A 21,160-nucleotide genomic window follows, 5' to 3' on the forward strand; every position below is an offset into this window, starting at 1 on the left:
TGGAGTCAGGAGATGATGAACCTTTAAGCCAAATCTGTTTATTGATCTAATGTTTTACATTGATTTAATTTGTTGACGAGCGTTCAAATAATTGGATTTTTTTTCTGCTTCTAGTTTCACCTCTCTTACACATTATATGAATGTCCCTTATTACAATAACTGTTACATAGTATTATTTTTTTACCATGCATTCCAAAATACATCACAGATTGATGCTCATTTCAAATATTGTACATTTATTTAAAGATAGCTTATGCCAAAATTCATACATAAACACCAGATTTATCCTCTTGCTGAGCTGTTTGTCAAAATTTCTGAGGTGAAGTATAAATTAAAGGATTAATTAATATGCTCTCAATGGATGCTTCCATTTTTTAGTTCTTATAATTTTGACTCTTTGGTCTCAGAAAAGTGCTGGGGATTTAGCTCAGTGGTGCCGCCGCATGCCTCACAAGCACAAGGACCTGAGTTCGATCCCTGGTACAAAACAAAAAAAATGCCAGGCCAGTACAGTGGTGGTACCTGCCAATTTGAGTCCTGGGAAACTTCAGTGGGAGGAACACTTGAGTCCACAATTCAAGACTGGTCTCAGCAATAATACATCTAGACCCTGTCACAGGAAAAAGAAACAACACAATCTCACAGCCTTGTCAGATTCTTCAACTTGTTTCACTTTTGTACATTGAACACTTACTAGCTCTTTCATCAAGTTTTTCTGTGGCTTCTGTGATATGGCTCTCCAGTTTTCTAGTTCTTGTGTCTCCCTGTTCTGTGATATTATGAATAGCATTCAGCTGTTTTGTTCTTTTTCTTGCACATGTCCCTTTTTGGTAGTCATTCTTTGTGATTATTTTCTTCATACTCTGTTTCCATATGTAAGTTCTTGTTACATTTCCTCAGGTGGTGTTCACATTTCTCCCTTTTCCCATAATTTATCCTTAGATTCTCAGTATTTAACAGTACTATTCCCACCTCCCAATTTTTCCTTGCTCTTCGGCCTTCTTGCCCACCTATCTGCCCTCTCTTCTCTTCCTACTCAAATCTTAAACAGCTCAATTGTGTATGTTCTTTCCCCGATTAGCCACTGCAGTGTTCCACTTCCTTCTTACTCTGTCCTCTTAGTGACGTGATCGTAAATTTGAAATGGACTTTATGGTTTCCTCCTTCTAATGGTTTCTCATTAGTCCAAAAGGATAATGTCCATACTTTATAGTAAGGTTACAGCAAACCTTGATGGCCTAGATGGAGTTTGCCATACTAACCTGATCTGTACACATGCTGCTCATCCATTCTCCAGAATCAGTGACCAAACCCAGGAGCTTGCGCTTGCCTGGCAGGTGCGGCACCATTTAGCTCCATCCCTGGCCCTACTTATGCATTCTCCATCATGTATCTGTTGCAGACTTGTACAGCTTTTACTGTGTTACCTGTTTTTTAGGCTTTACTAAGTAAGATATGTTTGTTCTTCCATTCCTATCCTGTTGAGCTCAGGACTTCTGTAAGAACCAGCTCTGTTGTCTTTCTAGTTATTTTATCAGTTAATTTCTCTCTGTCTTTTTCCAAAGCACTTTGTACTCTTGGGTGTTATAGCACTGATAATTTTAGTTTTTTTACAATTACACCATAACGCTTTTAGGTTAGATTTGTTTTTTATACGTTTTGAATTTAAATATTACCTTTCTCTCCATGCTTTGAACATCATTCCTGACAAATTTAATTAAAAGTTGCACCAGTTTGAAATTTATAGGAAGAAACGATTACTTTCAAACTGTGTGTTTATATAGAGCAAATTGTACAGTCTTTGCTGATGTTTTCCTATGCATCTTAGTTGAAGGCACAATTCATTTCTTTAAATGTATAATAGTTTTTATCCTTTCAGGTTATTCTTGTTAATCTTAAATTTCTGAAGTGTCCATTAATTTGAAATTATTTCTTTGTCAGGAGAGTCATCCGTGAGACAGCTAAGCTTTGTACTAACTCTGCTCATAGACATTGTGATTGTCTGTATTTGGATTTCCCTTAACAATTATATAATTAAGGACTGGGAGTGTAGCTCAACAGTGTAGCACTTGCCGACTATGAATGAGGCCCTGAGTTTGATCCCCAGTTCTGCAAACAAAAAAACAGTCACATCTTTTCTATCGAAGATTGATGGTTCGAATCAGGTTGATCTGTTGGGTCAGAAATGCCTTATAGATGATTAATAGTATCTAAAGATGTCAGTGGTAGCATGCACAATTACACAAGAATAAGATCTTTGCCTTCTTACCTGCTGCTCTGTCCCCAGTGCTTGGCAGATACTTAGCAGTATGCAGATGTTTGTTGTACATGGATATACAGCTGTGAGGATGATAATGTGTTAAAGGTTAGAGAAGTTACCTGCATTGGTTATGGTATTTAGAGTAAGAGAGTATATGTGTTACACATCTTGCTGAAGTATCCTAGCAATAGATTTAGATCTGTTAATGCCAGTGTGTCATCTAAGAGAAAGAATATAAAATAAACCCAGTTTTTAATTGCTGAAGAGATGCAGATGTGTAGGAGCTGTGACTATCTACCCTTGCAGCGGTACTCGGGTGGAGTAAAATAATTTCTCATTTAAATTGTTATCTGTTTAGGTGACCTTTGAGTATTTTTTGGTGAGATCACTTTATTGCCCAATCATTTAGTGAAGTAATGAACTGTCACACTAAAAAGTATAAAACTATTTGCATCAGTTGACACACTGTATTGCTCTTTTGGTTCTACTCCAGTCACTTCTGGATTAGTGAAATAGCAGAACAGGCAGGAGATAAGGGTCTTTGTTGTTGTTTTGGTACGGGGGATCAAACTCAGGCCCTTGAACATGCAAGGCAGGCATATTGCCACTGAGCCAAATCCCTGGCCCTCTGGGTCTTTGTTGTTTGCTGTGGCCAAATAAGTTCCAATGTCAGCTTAATGACCTCGTTTAGCAAGGTTTTTGTTTAGTTATGATTTATTAACATTTTAGTCTCAGAAGCAGACCTCCCAGTGACTCATGGTAACTCTTGAATGGGTTGGTGTATATAGGTTCCATAATGGAAGGAGGAGAAGAGATTAGTTAGGTATTAATATGAGGTATTAGTCATGTGGAATAAAATTCCTTTTTGTCTTTTGATGGTATCTACAGACATATTTGAATGAAGCCTAAGGCTTTAGTATGTGTTAAGATAGTAATTTTTTACGGATGATTTTAGAAGGTCATTAACTATGGATAGTGGATGAATTTTAGCTCTCATTTACACTGTTTTAAAAAAACTTTGGGGGCTACTACATATTGTGAAAAATTATGAAGTTTAGCTATAGAGTTACTTAGATATTTGTTGAACATCAGCATATTAGTGGAGGAATTTAATCTTGATAAGTTTTAGTCAAGTCTAGTCAGCATAATAAATGGCATTCATTCAACTTAGTAAAGATGGTGAGGAGAAACACCTATGTAAGAAGAATACTGTATTAGAAAGTCTTGTTTATGACTTGGGGATAAGGAAGACCTGTCTTGATCATTAAGGCCCCAAATGAATTTACCTTTCATAAGTTGATGATATGTTGGTCATGTAAGACATTTAAAACTACTCTGACAGAATTAACCAATGAAAGATAACAAATTAGGAAAAAAATATTTCCAGCATATGCAAAATGATGCTTCAGGAATTTATGCAAAGCAATGCAAAAATAGTAATAGAAAAATGGACAAAAGATATGAACAATTAGAAAAAAGGACAATTTGATTCCTAGCCTTACTTTCTTAACTGAAAATGGGCCAAAGACCTAATTTCCAGAGCTAAAATTTTTAGAATAAAACATAGGAGAAAATCTCCCTAAAGTTGGATTTGTCATTGGTGTCTTGGACCTGACACCAGATGCACAGGTGAAAAAAATTTTTTGACGACTGTCGGGACAAACAAGACAGCTCATAGACTATAAGAAAATACTTAAATCATATATGTAATAAGGGATTAGTAGCAACAGTAAAAACTAACCCAGTTCAGTTATGGGTAAAGGACTTGACTATGTTTCTCCAAAGAATATATTTTTTTGTTTTGTTTTGTTTTGAGAGGAGGTCTTGCATTGTAGCTCATATTGGCCTGGAACTCACATTGGTTACCTAGAGATCCTCTCCTGCCTTAGCCTCCCAGGTACTGGTATTATAGGCATTCTCCACCACGCCCAGCCAAAGCATATATTCTCATGGCCAGTAAACAGGAAAAGATGCTCAGAGGTACCATTCAGTCATTACAGAAATATAAATCGAAGGCACAATTAAATACCACTTCACCAGGATTGCTTATTATTTAATTTGTAAAGGAAATAACAGGTGTTTGAAGAACATTGGAACACTTGAACATTGTTGGTAGGAATTTACAGTGTAGTTCCTCAAAAAGTCAAAGGTAGAATTGCCTGTGCCATCCAGCAGGTATACTACATGTAAAACTGAAAGTACTGAAAGCCAAGGATTCAAACAGGTGTTGTTACACTAGGATTCATAGCTGTTGCTCATAAAAGAAAAACATTAGAAACAGTTCAGCCGGGCGCGGTGGCGCATGCCTGTAATCCCAGCACTCGGAATGCTGAGGCAGGAGGATCACTGTGAGGTCGAGACCAGCCTGAGCATATATAGTGAGTTCCAGGTCCGACTCAACTACATAGTGAGACCCTGTCAAAAAAAAAAAAAAATCAAATACTCATCCACAGAAATAATAAAATGTGATATTCATGCATACAGTGCAGCATTCAGGTATCATAAGAAATGAATTCTGACACATTGTACAATGAAAAGATTTATATACTTCTAGGACACAGAAGTTTACCTATTGTGTGATTCCACATGTATGAGGTGCCTGGAATGGACAAATTCAGAGACAGAAAATAGAATAGTGCCTACTAGTAGTTGATGGGGGGTGGTAAATAGTGAATTATTCGATATTTTTGTTGGGAAGCTTTAAAAGGCTGTAGGGATGAGTCATTGTGACATATAGAAATGTGAATTACTTAATGACACTTAAAATGGCCAAACTGTAGCTGGTGGTGATGGTACATACTTTTAATCACAGCACTCTGAGAAGCTGAGGCAGGAAGACTACAGATCCAAGTCCAGCCCGGGCATCTTATAAAATATGAAAATGGCTGGAGATGTAGCTCAGTATCAGAGCACGTACCTAATGAGAGAGCCCTGTGTGCAGTACCCCACCCCCAGAAGGAGCCAAAATGGTGAATTTTATGTTGTGCATTTTACCAGGATTATTTTTTTAAACATAAGAGGTTAGCCATACATACTGGAAGTAACATTAAATGTGAGGTCAGTTTGCACCCTTAAGATTGACAACAATTAATGATTGGTTGTGGTGAGATGAAGTTGGAAGGAATGCATAAGTTAATACTTCTGTGGAAATTAGTGTAGCACAATCCACTGAAAAGTTGAAAATATGCAATTTTTCAGTTGAATTAAATGTTACAAAGAAATTCACTGTCTTTCTATTAATAAAACAGCACCGGTTCATGTATGTTTATGAATGCAAAGAAAGTTTTAGGATATGTGATTTTAAATATTCATAACATATAATTAAAATGGAAGGCGCAGATATTCACACATCACTGCCTTACGACTTTGTGACATTTGCATATTTGTTTTTGTTTGGTTGGTTGGTTTTTTGGTCTTTTGAGACAGGGTTGCACTATGAGACTGACCTGGAACTCACTGTGTAGCCCAGGCTGGTCTGGAACTCACAGCGATCCTCCTGCCTCAGCCTCCCGAGTGCTGGGATTACAGGCGTGCGCCACCATGCCTGGCCCCATTTGCATGTTTTATTTTTTGTTATAACCTACTGCGTGCCACACTTGTAATACTACTCCTATAAAATAGGAAAAGCAGGATGCCTATGATGAAGATGATGATGATGTTAATTGTTGTGACATCAGTAGTAGTTGGAGGAGGAGGAGGAGGAGGAGGACCTGGAGGAGGCAGTACTCCATGTTTTCATATGTGCTGTTCAGTTGTACAGACAATTAGATTCTCCTCCTCCCCCCTTTCTGGGACTGGGGATTGAGCCTAGGGCTTCACACTGAGCTTCATTCACAGCCCTTTTTATTTTTAATTTTAAAACAGTTTGACTAATTTGACCAGACGAGGCTTGAATCTGAAATTCTCCTGCCTCTGCCCCCCCCCCCAGAGTGCTGGGATTGCAAACATATGCCACTGTCAAAAATGAGTCATTTGATATACCAGAAAAATGTAGATCAGAAATCAATTTTGGCTCTGCTTTATATAGTTGGGTGACTTGAAAGAGTGGTTTGGAAGAGCTGAATGATAAACTCTCTAGTGTAATTTTGTAGGCAGGTCTCTTACTCCCCCCTTTGGCAAAAGTTGGAAACACAAGTCAGTAATTCACAAATGTTAGGTATAAAAGAAAGGAAAGTTATTTTACCTCTTACAGTAGTTACACTCAGTTTAAGAGCATAGGCACACACACAGTCAAATTACTAGAGCTAAAATTAGATACCATTCCATTACCAAAGACTTTATGGAAACACATTTAAAGTATCCGGTGTTTCTTAAGAAAATGCTTAGGAAACTTTTATGCCGAAGTTGAGCAGAGGCTGATACACTTATTAAAGAGGAAGAGAGCTCAGGATTTAACTCAGTGGCGCCACACCTTCCTGGCCAGTGCATGGTCCTAATTCGACCCCCAATACCAAAAATAAAAATAAAGAGCAAGAGAGTCCATTAAAATGACTTGGTAATGGAAAAGACTGCATTTACTCCCTTACATATGCTCATTCTTTTTATCTTTTGCTGGCTCATTTCAACCGTCCAAATTTTCTATTCATGTTTCATTTAATAAAATCCAGCATTAGGTGTATTAGTCCCACATCCTAAACAGTAGATTCCAGCAAAGGTTTTATATTGAATTGTTAATTAAAATTAGGTTTCTGTGTGAAAGTACAATCAGTGATTAACATACTCTTAATAGTAATTCAGTTGCCTTTTATATGAAAAAACACTTTAGTAAATTATGGGTAGTATTTAAAATATGTCTCAGATAATTTGGATTTACATTACATAGTGTCACTTAGCTTTGTGAATATATAGCACAGAATTAATTAACCTCGATGACATTTACATTGTTAGGGACCCATTATCCCCAACACTTGGGAAGACTCAACTGGAGGGTGAGAGAATGTGCTTAAATGTGCACCTGTGCCTGCTGCAGAATTCAGCATGCAGTTGACACATACATGTTAATGCTGACTTCCATTTTGTCCTTGGGCTAGAGACAGGGATAAATACAATGACTACTTCTCAAAATAGCATTTGTATTACTAAACTCATTAGTTTCCAGTTACATAGGTAGATAGAGGCATATAATATGAAAAATATAAAAACGTGTATAATAACTTGTAACAGGCTTTGGAAGGTCATTTGGAGGAGGTGTTGTAAAGGAGCAGTATAAAAATTACTGATGATCTACCTAGAAATGGGTTTAGCTTTCCCATCTTTGATTTATTCTTGCTTCACTCAATTCTTGGTATTGTACTTTGCTGTGATTATATTTCTTTTTGTATGCTTTTAGTTAAAAGCCTAAGGATCTCAAGCCTTTTTCTTTTTTTTCCCTGAAAGATTCAGTGTATTTTGTGAAAGTTTCATGCCACATAAAAGCAGGTGACATTGTTTGAGCTGACCAGATGATAGGGTTATGAGACCAGAAGGACTGCCAGAGTCTAGCTGTGTCAGCCCCCCTCATGGTGACAGAATACCGGAAGTATTCTTAGTAAGGGGAAAGGGGTACTTTGGGCTCAAGGTTTCATTCAGTCCATGGTACTTGGCTAGTTATCTTTGGGCCTGTGGACTCATCATAGAGCTGCTCCCTCCTGGCAGCCAGAAGCAGACCTGCAGCCTATTTGTTTTGTAACCACCAATGGCACCAAAATCACTCGTAGAACTTTTTAAAGTTGTACACATGAGTAAGTTGCCCCAGGTTCATTAGATCTGAGTTGGAGTTTGTTAATTTTAAGCTGCAGAAGCGATTCTGATAAGCAGTCTGTTGAGAAGTAATACTCAAACTGTAATAGGAAATTCTGTCCTTCAGGTGAGTCACTTAACCAGAGTCCCATAAATAGAGTGATAGGATCAGTTGGTTTCCACACTGCTTATCTATATCAGTATTCTGTTTTGTGGCATTTCATTTGATGGACTTAAAAGAGTAATAATGGATTTTTTAAGTCCTTCTAACTTTTCAAGTCTCTGAATAGTTAGCAACAATAGAACAAAATTTGAAAACACTTTGCATCCTCTTTTCCAATTTGCTTCTGTCATTAAAAGGAAATAAATGTACAGAAAAGTGAGAATCCTAATTTAATTCATACAGTAAATGAAAATAGAAAATTTATGTTTTAGTCTATAACAAATTGAAATTATTTTCAGATCAAAAAGCATTTGAACAACAGTTAAATCAGTGACAGTAAAGATTATAACGTTAGAATTTCAACCCCAAATCACTGCTTTTTCTTTTTTCTTTTTTTTTTTTTCTTGTTGAGTTAATGGTACATTTTAGGTATACAGTACAGTAGTACAGTTACATTCATCATTGAGATCTTGTTCCTTTTCATGATGTATCTTTGTTCTTATTTTTTCCCCATGCCCCTGACCTTTCATGCCCTCCACCTTTCCCTTTTTACAGACTGTTTCCATTTTTTCCTTTTCTCATATTTTTCTTTTCCCGTCCTCATAGAAATTTTTCCTTTCTTTCATAGAAATTTTTTTTATTCTGAGTAGTAATAAAAGAAATCCGAAAACAAGAGATATGATCTGGAGAAAAATGCTAATATAGGCTATAATTGCTGCTTAAAATAACAGGTTTTTTGTAGGGTAAAAATTTGTTTCATCTTTCCATACAGATTTCTTTATATCCAGGCTGGCAAAGCTGGGAAAGTGATCAGGCAGTCTGCCAGACTAAAGGATCTTTCTGTAAAGTGTACGCCTTATTAAAATAAAACTATCTTGGGGGGTGATTTAGCTCAGTGGAGCCACGCCTGCCTTGCGAGCTCAAGATCCTGAGTTTGATTCATGGTACTGCAAAAAACAAAAATAAATTTTAAAAATATATATTGGGTAATCAGATTAAAATTAAACTAAGGGTCTTCCAAGTTGTTCATAGTTAATCAGCATAATCTGAAAGGTATGAAAATAGCTATCCATACTTGAGAGAAACAAGCACAATCCCATTTTAGTCATTCTGGTTTCTTCTGTGAAATAACTTACAAAGTATTGAGTAGGTTTTTGTTTTTGTTTTTTTTCTTTTTAGGTTCACAGTAATTCTTTTGAATACTCTGGTTGCCAGTATTTTCTAATTATTTTGGCTTTTTGTAATTTTAATGTTTTATGATACCAAAGATACCTGCCTGTTTGCCTTTGATAAGCTTTAAAGACTTAAATATAGACACGGGAGTTTAGTATAACTTAAATTGATTTTTATTTGTTAGGCAGAACTTGCTGTATTCTTTTCTTCAAAAATTATTTTTTCTTCAAGGCTTAATATTTTATTATATAAGTGTTGGGGCTTTCATTGCAATGGCATTGATTATATAAATAGAAATAGCTTTTCATATGTGTTTTGTACATTTTCTTTTTAAATGCTATGAGGCAGACTTTTGGTTTGTTTTATCTTTTCTTTTTTAGTGGTGATATTTTATCGTGTCCTAAAACTCAGTTACTGTAGTTAGCATAAAAGTTCAAAATAGTAGTCACTTCTCATTCATCAGATCTTTTGCTCATTTTGAGAATGACTACCATGGTACCTGTGTTGACATGCATTAGGGCCACTGTCTGTTTAGGTTTTTGTTGTTGTCATAAACATTTTTTTCTTAATCCTGAGATATAAATTAAGTTGTGAAGAATCAAACTGTCCCATTACCCCGGTGGACACTATCTGAATGTGAAGTTAGTATGTGACCGTGTTACATACTTGTAGAGAGAACGATGTGGTACCTTGCAGGTCAGACATGAAGGATATACCAGATTCAGACTTTAAACAAGCTGATCTTTTAAAACTGATCTTTCTTGTCCTGTTTCTCACCAATGAATAGAAATATTAAAATGTTTATCATTATTCTGCTGAAGCACATATTTACAGAGCACCCTTGTAAGGATTAAATGAGATTATTGGCATTAGGTCCCTAGCACATAGAAGATGCTTTTGTAATGTTGGTTTAGTTTCTGCTGTTCAGATCATTTTTTTCAGCCTTACTGTTTCCTTTTTATTTAGAATCTATAGCAGGAGACAAATCAGTATCCCATTCGTGCACAACTCCTTCTACGTCTTCTGCCTCTGGACTGAATCCCACATCTGCACCTCCTACATCTGCTTCTGCAGTCCCTGTCTCTCCTGTCCCACAGTCACCGATACCTCCACTACTCCAGGACCCAAATCTTCTCAGACAGTTGCTTCCTGCTTTACAAGCCACACTGCAGCTCAATAATTCTAACATGGACATATCCAAAATAAATGAAGGTGAGTTTTCATATTAATTTTTGGTCTTAAAAAAAAAAAACCTTTGTATCTGGTTGTTACTGGAGATGTGTTTAGTGTGGAGAATTTGTTAAAATTGGTATAAAGCCTTTTGTATTTCTAAAGTCTTGTGTGTGAAAAGTTACTTTGAAATAATTACACTTAATTACTGGAAGGTAAGGTAGTACTAGATATAAAGTTTTGCCCTTTTTTCTTGTTAATTACATTAATTCCAACATAATTTCTTAAGCATATTGCTAAAGTGTTTGGACATTTATCTCAAAGAAATTTGAACAGTGGTGAATGTGGCTTTAATGTGGAAACCATTCATATTCAAACATCAAGTCCTAAGGGCATTGCAGAGTTCTCTGATTAGAATAACCAACCTCTTTGTGCTTTTTTGTATAATTATTTAATAGTAACGTGATTCACTTCTGTGTCCTAAAAATACTCTGTCAGACTTGTTGACCCTTGTCTTTTCTGTATGTTTTTCTCTAAGATAAATTATGCAGTTCTTGAGCTTGATAGGTAAATGTTTTACTTAGATAAAATAAAACTTTTAAACAGTTTGAGAAAATGACAGAAGAATATATCAGTACAAGATCACATTTGTCACTGCTGGGGCAGATGTGATGTGTAGAGTTTGAGTGGTCAGCTCTTGTGAAAAGCGGTCACTAAATTACCAATATTTATCCAGTTAATCACAAATAATACATGGACTGCTTTACTCATATGTGTATAGACTTTGGCATAATCAGAAGTTCCAGTGAACATTCTGTGGTGTTTTTTTAAAGTTTGATGTAGGAATTTTATTAGTGTAAAAGAAATTATGGGCTTATCTTTATGGTAAACCAGTGAGTATCTTTTTCCCTGCCTCTAGCCATTTCTCATTTATTTCTGTGTTTTAGTTTCAAACATTCAGTATGTTACTAATGGTTCATAAGCCTCTTTGTTTTTATTTGAATTTAAGAAATAATGGGTTTTTAGTTCTTACAGCAGCTGTGACCCAAGCTTCACTGCAGTCTATAATTCATAAGTTTCTTACTGCTGGACCATCTGCTTTCAACATAACGTCTCTGATTTCTCAGGCTGCTCAGCTCTCTACCCAAGGTATTTGCTCATATACTTGGATTCTTCTACAGTTGTAGTTTGGTTTTGTTTTGAAATCAGAGCAGGTTAGTTTCTTGTTTTTGAAGTGATTACCCTACCATATAGATTTTCTTTTTTATATTTGATCAGTGGTTCCACCACCTGCCCTGAAAGTGTGCAAGGTCCTAAGTTCGATCCTGGTACCAAAATACACACGCACACACAGTGTATGTTGCTTTGCGCTTCCTAGCATCCCCTCCAAATCACCACTGCTTTTCCTTTTGCTTTGGACATCCTGGGCACTATCCTACTGTGCACTTTCGCACAGCTGTGACAGTGTCTGTCAGACACAAGAGCTATTTCTGGGATTTGTTTGCATCTGCATAATTTGAGATCCATTTGTATCTGTGAAAGTTCTCATCTGGAATGTTTGTAAGTCAAGGACTTATTTACTGTATATATTTAATTCCGAATTTAAATCATTAGTAACATACTTTACTCCAGAGCTGAAAGTAAACTTTCATAAACCCTAAATCTTTGTGAAATATTCCATATATTAAAAGACCTGAAGCCGGGCATGGTGGTGCCACACCTGTAATCCCAGCACTTGGGAGGCTGAGGCAGGAGGATCATTGTGAGTTCGAGAAAAGCCTGGGCTACATAGTGAGTTCCAGGTCAGTCTCAACTGCATAGTGAGACCCTGTCTCAAAAACGTAAAAAAAAAAAAAGAAAAAGAAAAAAGACCCGAAGTTTGTTTGCAGTTGATGTTACATGATTGTTGACTATCACATATGGTTAAAGATGTGCTTAGTTCCTGCTATGAATGAGCAAATATTCCTCTTGATGAAAGTATCCAAATGGACTAAACGGGTCACTCTGTCAGAACATTGCTAAGCTGAGCAGGATACCTGATTGGAATGGAAACACAGTGGTGCAGACATACAACCCCCTCGCTAGCCCCTTGAGGCAGGGAACTGAGAGGGATACCTGGGTCTTTGTGGGAATAAGAACTGAAGATGGTTAGGGAGCTACGGTAAGACAATAGGTTCAGCTTAAACTGCCTGCTCCAGCCTCAGAAGGGAGTAGCAGCCTCTACCGAGTGTGCTCACCTCTGCAGCACAGTTAGTCACTGTGATGAGCGTTCTTCAGGGAATACAGGACGTGGGGTGTGTAGAGTGGGGTGGAGAGATCTGTACCACATGTCTTTCAAGGAGTTTTGGTTTATTTGAAATTAATTACTCGACTCTTTTTACAGCCCAGCCATCCAATCAGTCTCCCATGTCTTTAACATCTGATGCCTCATCCCCAAGATCTTATGTATCTCCAAGGATAAGCACACCTCAGACTAACACAGTCCCTATCAAACCCTTGATTAGTACTCCTCCTGTTTCGTCACAGCCAAAGGTACGTCACCTTTGAGGGAATGTGGTCTGAAGACACTACTTACTTTTGGAAAGTCAGTAACATTTTAGAGTCTATATTGTAGAGATGAAGATAATAGTGGAACGAATACACAGGATTGGTAGTAGATGCAGGAGAGGAAACTTGAGTCAATGTTAACTTTCAATGCTGCCTGACTCTTCCCTGTTTGGCATCGACAGTGCAATGAAGAGGATATACTGAGTCTTAGCGTGAGCAGAACGCTCAGACTGAAGTACGTGAAAAGAGTGTTTGCCAGTGGCTCGTTTCACAATTTTACTTTAGAAATGAGTCCATTTGTCTAAAAGCTTTGTATACCATATTTAATTTTTTGATACCATGAACATCACATTTGACAGGTAAAATTAAACTGAGCCAAACTAAGTCTGGCTTTTGTGGTGATTAGAATTTGGAACCTGGGTCTTTCTGAATACTTAACCCATCTTACTAAGCAACACTGCCCGTGTTTGTCTAAGCAGAATTTTAGAACACAGAGTGTTGCTCATCTGTCACTGGACTGAGCAAGAGCCTCAGCAGTGTTCTCCAGTTTGCACTGTGTCACCACCTGAGTCTTGGGCACAACTTCTGTATAATCAACACCAGTTGCACTCATTCTGTGCTCTTTAACAGAACATCTGGGAAACAACACTCTTTCATAAGTTGTGATTTTCTTTTTCTTTTTTAGTATGCATGAAACTGGACCTTCAAACTTTTTAATGCTGAAAAATTCTTTATTCAAATAAGAGCTTAATGAGAATCTTAGAAGTAAAATTATATTGCATTCTGTCTTGAAGGCCAGCTGTTAGGTCTTCAGATTTGTTCATCCTTTGCATTCCTCAGCCATTAGACTATGCATGTTTCAGGGTCCAGATTGATTTTTTTTTTTTTAATACCAGTTTATAGTTGTCTGTTTGCAGTTATTATTTGTCTACATTTTGATGGGGTACTAGTTAGATATGAGCAAAACAGGCCTTATTCTTAGAGCTTAGTACAACTTGTGTTTAAGGTGATATTTTAAAAGGGCAATAAGTGTAGCTCAGAGTGAGTAAGTGGCGGAATCAGTTTTATATAGTCATAAAATCGACATTTCAAATCCCTGAAGCAGATAACTGTCAGTTTTTCAAACTAATTCAACATTTGAGTTTACATAGAACTTTTCTTTATAAAACTTACCCAGTGTTCTTTATAAAAAGGATGAGAACTTTTGGTTAGTCAGAAATAGGCCGGCCGGGTGCGGTGGTGTGGCACACACCTGTGGTCCCAGCACTCGGGAGACTGAGGCAGGAGGTTGAACTACATAGTGGGACCCTGTCAACCAAAGAAAAGGTAACTCAGAAGAAGCAGTGCTATCCAGATTTGTTTAGGAGAATTTTTTAAAAATAAAAATTGACTAAGCCCCAGTATAGTGACTGCATTTATAATCATACTTCTAGTGTCCCTACCTGGTCAGTCATTCCCAGGTTTTTTGTTGCTTTTTGTTTTTTTCTTAGCTATTTTCATAAATCAACTAGAGAAGAAACAGTGAGAACATCAGTCTCTCCTTGGTGTATTTTTAATATATAAAGACTGATGACTTCTCAACATTCACAGTGAATGAACTTCAGTGGGCTGTTGTAAATCAAACATCACATACAGTGATTCGGTGGAGTCAGTATTTCTTTTCCCATTTATGTAAAGCACACACGGAGAGCTCCAGGCTGGAGATAGGAAAAAGCTATGCTCTTGGAGAATGTTACCAGTTCATAAAAGGCTCTCTGCTTTCTGCCTTAATTAATTTACAGCTTATATTTATTACATTTATGCTTTGTTTTCTCTGGCTATCACATGAGAAAGTAAATAGCATGTGATCCTCATTGGCTGGTCTACGTCTATGGTATCGCCTTTTGGAGGCCTCTCAAGTTGAATTGTGTGCATACAGTTCATCTATACTTTTTTTTTTTTTTAAGTGTGATTGAAATCTAAGCATCTGCATTTGTATAACATAACAGATGCATGTTGATGTGGAAGTGATGTAGTGATGTAAATCAGGAGAAATTACAGTGCATTGGGAAGTACACTGCTAAAAAGCAGAACAATTTTTCTCGGTCTGGTGACAGTACATATCTCTGTAGCCTTTAGGCTGTTGTACAGAGAACAGTAGATGTGCTTCACAATGTAACTTCATCTTATTGGGACCTTTGGCAAGATCTTTGATTCCACTTCATGAAAACTCTAGATTTTACAGTGTTTAAGGCTATTAAATATATGGAGAGTAGTAATTCACATGAATGTTTATGTCATTTTCTCTCATTTCCACGCGATTTGCCTGTGACAACCCTGTCTCACCAGCTTTTGACATTTTAGGTTAGTACTCCAGTAGTTAAGCAAGGACCAGTGTCACAGTCGGCCACACAGCAGCCTATAACTGCGGACAAGCAGCAGGTTCATGAGCCTGTCTCTCCTCGAAGTCTTCAGCGCTCCAGGTGGGTTTCTGTTGTGTGCTGTACTTCACTCTTTTCCATAGTATGGCGTGCCACTTTGTTTGTGTTATTTATGTATGTGTTACATGGAACTTTGAAGAATCCGAGGACAGCCTAATTTTAATTTTGTTTAAAAACTGACAAATCTTCTATACAAGAAGTCTAATAATTAAGCCTTTAAAAAATGAAGCCTGGGTTATTTTGATACAAGCTTTTTTCATTTAAAATTTTATGTGGTATAGTATATATTGGGACTAAAAATGCTACTACAGTATTTTGTTGTATCACTTACACAGCAATTTTGGCAATTCCAAAGTCTACAGTTGGAGCAGTGCTCCCAGCTGATGGACCCCCAAGCTTTCCTGATGGCTTCCTCTCTGACCCTGTACACATTGCTCTTCATGTTATGTAGCACTGTGTTGTGTTTTCATTTCTTGTTGTTTGTTAATGATACACCTTGGGAAGAAATTTGTTGAATGTTTTTCATGTAATTTTCCTATTTTTGTTTCATACTGTGAGGTGGCAAAATAATTCAACTGATGTTTTTATTGTTGTTTTTGAAACAAACATTTCAGACCTTACACCTCCAAAGGGGAGTTGTTCCCTTCTAAATAATCACCTTGGGAAGCTGTCTGCTTACTCCAGCAATGTCGCCATTGCTCGAACATTTTTGGGAAATTCTTTTAAATTGTCTTTAGAAGCTGCAGTATTATTTTAAATATACTCAGTGATGAAAACTCTTTCATCCTTTGGGAGATTTTGTTTTTGGAAATAACTGAAACTCATTCGGAGCCAAGTCTGGTGACACTGGTAGGAAATCCTTGGGTGATTACATTCTTGTTCTTGCCACCACATCCCCACACCCTGGCCCAAACCATTGACTTTTAAAAGAAGATAACCAATCTCAACATTTTTGGCCTTATTTTGCCACTGTATTCATTCAGTACTATCTGATTTTAAAGTGCCTATGTTTTGCTTCACATTTCACACAATATTCAGATGTGCCTTATATCTACAGCTGTTGAAATACAACCTTTTTATATAACATGACCCTTATTTCTTGTTAGTGTCTGCAGTATACAGTCAACAGGTTCTGCTGTCGAATTTGGAGAATATATAATTATTTTAAATTTGACTTTGACAGTAGTGTTGGAAGGGTTCTTTTTTTGTTCCCCAGAGGGTATTGAGGAAATGCATGATACAAATATACTTTGGATTGGTAATTCTATTTATCTGATATTAGAATAAAGTTATACGAATTTGTGTATTTTTTTAAATTAATACACATTACTAACAGGCAATTTCTACAATACCTAAAAATTACCTTTAAATAAATTATTTATAATTTTGTTATTCTCTACTAGTAGCCAGAGAAGTCCATCCCCTGGTCCAAATCACACTTCGAGTAGCAATGCATCGAATGCAACAGTTGTACCCCAGAACTCATCTGCCCGCCCTCCATGCTCCTTAACACCTACACTAGCAGCACATTTCAATGAAAATCTCATAAAACACGTTCAAGGCTGGCCTGCAGACCATGCAGAGAAGCAGGTATGTTGCAGGATTCGTGACGTGCTTTATCATTGAGTGACTAGCAGTAAAAAGCAGAGTTCCACTTTCAGAAAATCTAACTGGGACTCCTGAATTCGAGCTGTATATATAGCTTTTCTAACTTTACTTCTGTATTCATTCTTTAAAATACTAGTTTGTAAGCTAAAAGTTTATAACAATTTTGCTTGGAGATGAGACTTCTGCACATTTCACTTACCTGCCTTTTACCACTGTTTATTAGGTAGCTGATCATCTGTAAGGTCTAAAACTTCACAGAAACCTCATGTGATCTATGTATGCATGTTTAATGTAGAAATACAGTACATCTTTTGTTTTGTTTTGGTAGTGCTAGGGATTGAACCCAGGGCTTCACACATGCTAGTGCATGTGTTCTGTTAATGAGCTGCAGCCCGGCAGCAATACTATGTCTGAACTCTCAGAGTGGCAGTTCTGTTCAGTGTCCTGGCATCTTTCATTCACCACAGATTGTGATAGTGTTAAACTGTCCTGTGATGAGAAATGTTATTTACTTAGGAAACCTCGAAAGGAAGTCAGGTAAACTACCTTCTAACCAGTAGAGGTAGTTGCTAAAAATCATTTTTCCTCTTAGATGCCCCACCATTTTCTAACATTTATTGTAAAAGTTTATTCTGTAATCTTACTATGAAATTCTTCTTGGAAATGTCATGTTTTGTGTACATTAATATTATTTGTAGTATATTTTTGTAATCTATATGAAATTCTTCTTGGAAATGTAATGGTTTTTTGTACATAATTATTTGTAATATATTTTGTGTAATCTTTATTTTTTTAATTGTAGGCATCGAGATTGCGTGAAGAAGCCCATAACATGGGAAGTGTTCACATGTCAGAAATTTGTACTGAATTAAAAAATTTAAGATCTTTAGTCCGAGTATGTGAAATTCAAGCAACTTTGCGAGAGCAAAGGTAGGTTTTATGTTCTGTAGCATTAATGTAGACTAGTGCCTTTTACTTGTTCAGTGTTGTGCTTTCCGAGAACCTGCTGGATCCTAAAGCCATAGGTAGTACCAGGCCTCATAGTCTAATGCATTTTCCATCTTTTTTTTTGTGCTGGGGATCGAACTTGGGTCCTTGAGCTTGCAAGCAGGCAGAGGAACCACTGAGCTAATCCCTAGCTCTTCTTTTTTTGTTCTTTTCTTTGGTACCGAGGATCAAACTTGGGACCTTTGTTTGTGCGAGGCAGGCAGCAAAACCACCGAGCTAAAATTCTGGTCCACATTTCAAAGCACATACATGTAGTGCTGTGGCTTGTAGCTTTTCCGATTTCAGGTGCAGCAGTGAAACTACCATGAATTTCTTGCTTCAGAATTTCATTAGAAGTTTTGTTCTTAGTATAGATGTTAGCAGCTTTGGTGTGCAGCTTTTTTCTTTGGTCATTAGGTTGAGAACTTAGACCTTTTCACTTCAGCATGTTGCAGCTTCTCTGGCATGTTGGAATTGCTAGCATCCTCGCTGTTGTTTTCTTAGGCCCTTATTTTGTGAAATAAGGGGTTCAAACACAGACACTCTTGCTGTAATAGTTTGACAACCAGGGCTGCTACTAGGTGACTGCTGAGTAGGCCATGTGCAGCATGTTTGTCCTGGATGAAGGGATGGGTCAGAGGACAGGGAGCAGCTGGGTCTCACCACTCAGCACAGAGTGGAGTATAAGATTGAGGGATTCTTCCTGGAATTCATCGTTTTTTAACTGCAAGTACCTGAAACCACAAAGAGAGAAACAGTAGGTACAGCAGGAAGGCTTGGGGTTGGGCAGTGGGGATCAAATTCAGGACCTTGCTTTTTGAGAGGCAGGCACATTGTGAGCTCCATTCCTGGCCCTGGACACAGATTTTATTTTCTGTATGAAATTTATCTAAAATTCTTTTTGATCATGTTTTGTGTCTGTATAATGAGTGATGAAACATTTAATTGCTTTTTTTAAGCCTTTTTTCCTTATAAATTACAGTTACATTACTTTAAAAGTGAATTGTTGACAGCAGCTAATTACAACTCGATTGGAGATCATTGCTGTGCTGGTGAGGGTGTAGCTGAGATTTCACATTGCTGGTCCTTTTACCCTCACATCACCTATGTAGATCCCTTGCAAATTATGGTTTGGAAATTTTGGTTTGGTAGTTGGTGTTGTTTTGGTTTTGGTTTCTTGAGACAGGGTCTTGCTGTGTGTTCAGGCTGACCTCAGACTCACTATGTAGCTAGCCCTAGCTGGCCTCAAAATCATGGCAGTCTGGGATTACAGGCATGCACCACCATGCCTGTTGTTGGTCGTTGGTGCTTTATTGAGGTGGCATATTTACTACCCTGCTTTTTTCTACTAATGTTTAGCTTGTATTTCATTCAAGTAAAATATCTGCACCACATTATAGCTTAGATATATTTTTTTAATTCCTATTACAAAATTGAGGGCAAACTTGAGTTGCTTTTATTACATCCTATGTATAGTATATCACTGGATTCAGGGAAGAGTTAAGCTTGTCATGAAACTGTAAATATTTACTAAATACCAAATTTATAGATTTGTAGCAAACTTGGAAGAACTGTTTCTTTTTCAGTTCTGAAATTTTTCTTTGTTTTTTTAAATATCAACTGGGATCTTTTAACTTTAGGATCTGGAAATAGTTTTGACATTTAAAAAAAAAAACTCCAATTTAAAAAATTACACTGTTCACTTTGTCTTAAAGAAAACAGTCCACATGGTCAGATAGCAGTCTGGTGTATAATTATGCCTTAATTCACTGGTATCAGAGATAGTAAATACCACAGTTTACAGAACAAAAGGAAGGATTTCATAGTCTGGGAGGATAGTTAACTGCAGAGTTTATATTTTATATTTTCTGTTAAACATACATAACTTACCAGTTAGAGTTGACTTGGTTCCATTTAGAAAACACAAAACTAGACAATGCAGCTATGGATTGAACCTAGGGCCTCAAGCACATTTAGCATATGCTCCGCCTGTGGCACAGGCCAGCCCATGTTCAGGCTTTAATTGACATGATTGTGTGGTGCACTCTGGACTTTAAATGCATGTAGATCTGTATACTGGCAGAACCACTGAGCTAAATCCCCAGCCCAGATATAATTTCTTTGTGTTGGGAACATTCAGAAGCCTCTTCACTTGCCAATTCAAAATAATAAAATTGTTGTCTATAGTTTTCTCAGCTTCGTTTTTATGTATCTACATTGAATATTGCTCAAGTTGATTAGACTCTTACACTTAGTAAACTATCAAATCTTACTTAACATTACAGGCCAGAACATGTGTAGTATGGTTTTATCTTAAATCAGTCCTTGTATCTATAGTAATCATTGAGAAATTGTTAGAAAACTAAGAAATATTACATCTTTTTATCATTGTGATGCTGGTCATGCATTACAGGTAATTGTCTTAACTATAAACTGATACAGATTTAATTAGTATAGTTATATTTTCAGTTTGTTTTTTCTGTAGTGTATGTTCACACAGATTCTGATGTCTGCTTTTATTTTTCAGGATACTGTTTCTGAGACAACAAATTAAGGAACTTGAAAAGCTAAAAAATCAGAATTCCTTTATGGTGTGAAGATGTGAATAATCACATATGGTTTTGCATACAGGAACTATAAATCTGTTGCCCAGTCTTAACATTTTTGAGCTGCATTTAAGTAGACTTTGGACCGTTAAGCTGGACAGAGAAAATGACAAGGGGATGATAGGGTCTGTGACAGTTGATTCAGGGGAAAGATACAGATTGATCTGTAAAACCCTTGAAATGTAGATTTCTTGTAGATGTATTCTTCACGTTGTAAATATGTTTTGTAGAGTGAAGCCATGGGAAGCCATGTGTAACAGAGCTTAGACATCCAAAACTAATCAGTGCTGAGGTGGCTAAGTACCTAGCCTTTTACATGTAAAACTGTCTGCAAAATTAGCTTTTTTAAAAAAAAAAAAAAATTGGGGGGGTTAATTTATCATTCAGAAATCTTGCATTTTCAAAAATTCAGTGCAAGCGCCAGGTGATCTGTGTCTAAGGATGCAATTTTGAACCATATGGGCAGTGTACAAAATATCATGAAACAGCTGTTTCCACCTGCACCTGA

At 36.9% G+C, this 21,160-nt stretch overlaps 1 protein-coding gene and 2 long non-coding RNA genes across 6 annotated transcripts in view; 1 reads left to right on the forward strand and 2 right to left on the reverse strand.

Moving 5' to 3' along the window:
- Wac (WW domain containing adaptor with coiled-coil) overlaps positions 1-21,014 on the forward strand; it is a 78,031-nt gene extending 57,017 nt beyond the window's left edge. For 2 of the 3 annotated variants that reach the window (XM_010614772.3, XM_010614770.3), the window contains 7 exons: positions 10,281-10,526; positions 11,511-11,633; positions 12,868-13,016; positions 15,375-15,493; positions 16,855-17,041; positions 17,862-17,989; positions 20,574-21,014. In XM_010614772.3, the coding sequence (XP_010613074.1) occupies positions 10,281-10,526; positions 11,511-11,633; positions 12,868-13,016; positions 15,375-15,493; positions 16,855-17,041; positions 17,862-17,989; positions 20,574-20,643 (1,022 nt within the window). In that variant the 3' untranslated portion in view covers positions 20,644-21,014. The remainder of the gene's footprint in view (positions 1-10,280; positions 10,527-11,510; positions 11,634-12,867; positions 13,017-15,374; positions 15,494-16,854; positions 17,042-17,861; positions 17,990-20,573) is intronic. The other variant, XM_010614771.3, reaches the window with a different exon arrangement.
- LOC104855792 lies at positions 80-15,401 on the reverse strand. Its single transcript, XR_778488.2, has 3 exons — positions 14,205-15,401; positions 2,270-2,340; positions 80-610 (listed from the first exon to the last, which is right to left on the reverse strand). It is a non-coding gene; the product is annotated as an uncharacterized LOC104855792 (long non-coding RNA).
- LOC104855794 overlaps positions 18,339-21,160 on the reverse strand; it is a 9,400-nt gene continuing 6,578 nt past the window's right edge. For both annotated transcript variants that reach the window (XR_002025058.2, XR_778489.3), the window contains one exon: positions 18,339-18,780. This is a non-coding gene — a long non-coding RNA (uncharacterized LOC104855794). The remainder of the gene's footprint in view (positions 18,781-21,160) is intronic.

This window comes from Fukomys damarensis, unplaced genomic scaffold, assembly GCF_012274545.1.
Source record: "Fukomys damarensis isolate Sample0158 unplaced genomic scaffold, DMR_v1.0_HiC HiC_scaffold_19, whole genome shotgun sequence".
Lineage (NCBI taxonomy): Eukaryota > Metazoa > Chordata > Mammalia > Rodentia > Bathyergidae > Fukomys > Fukomys damarensis.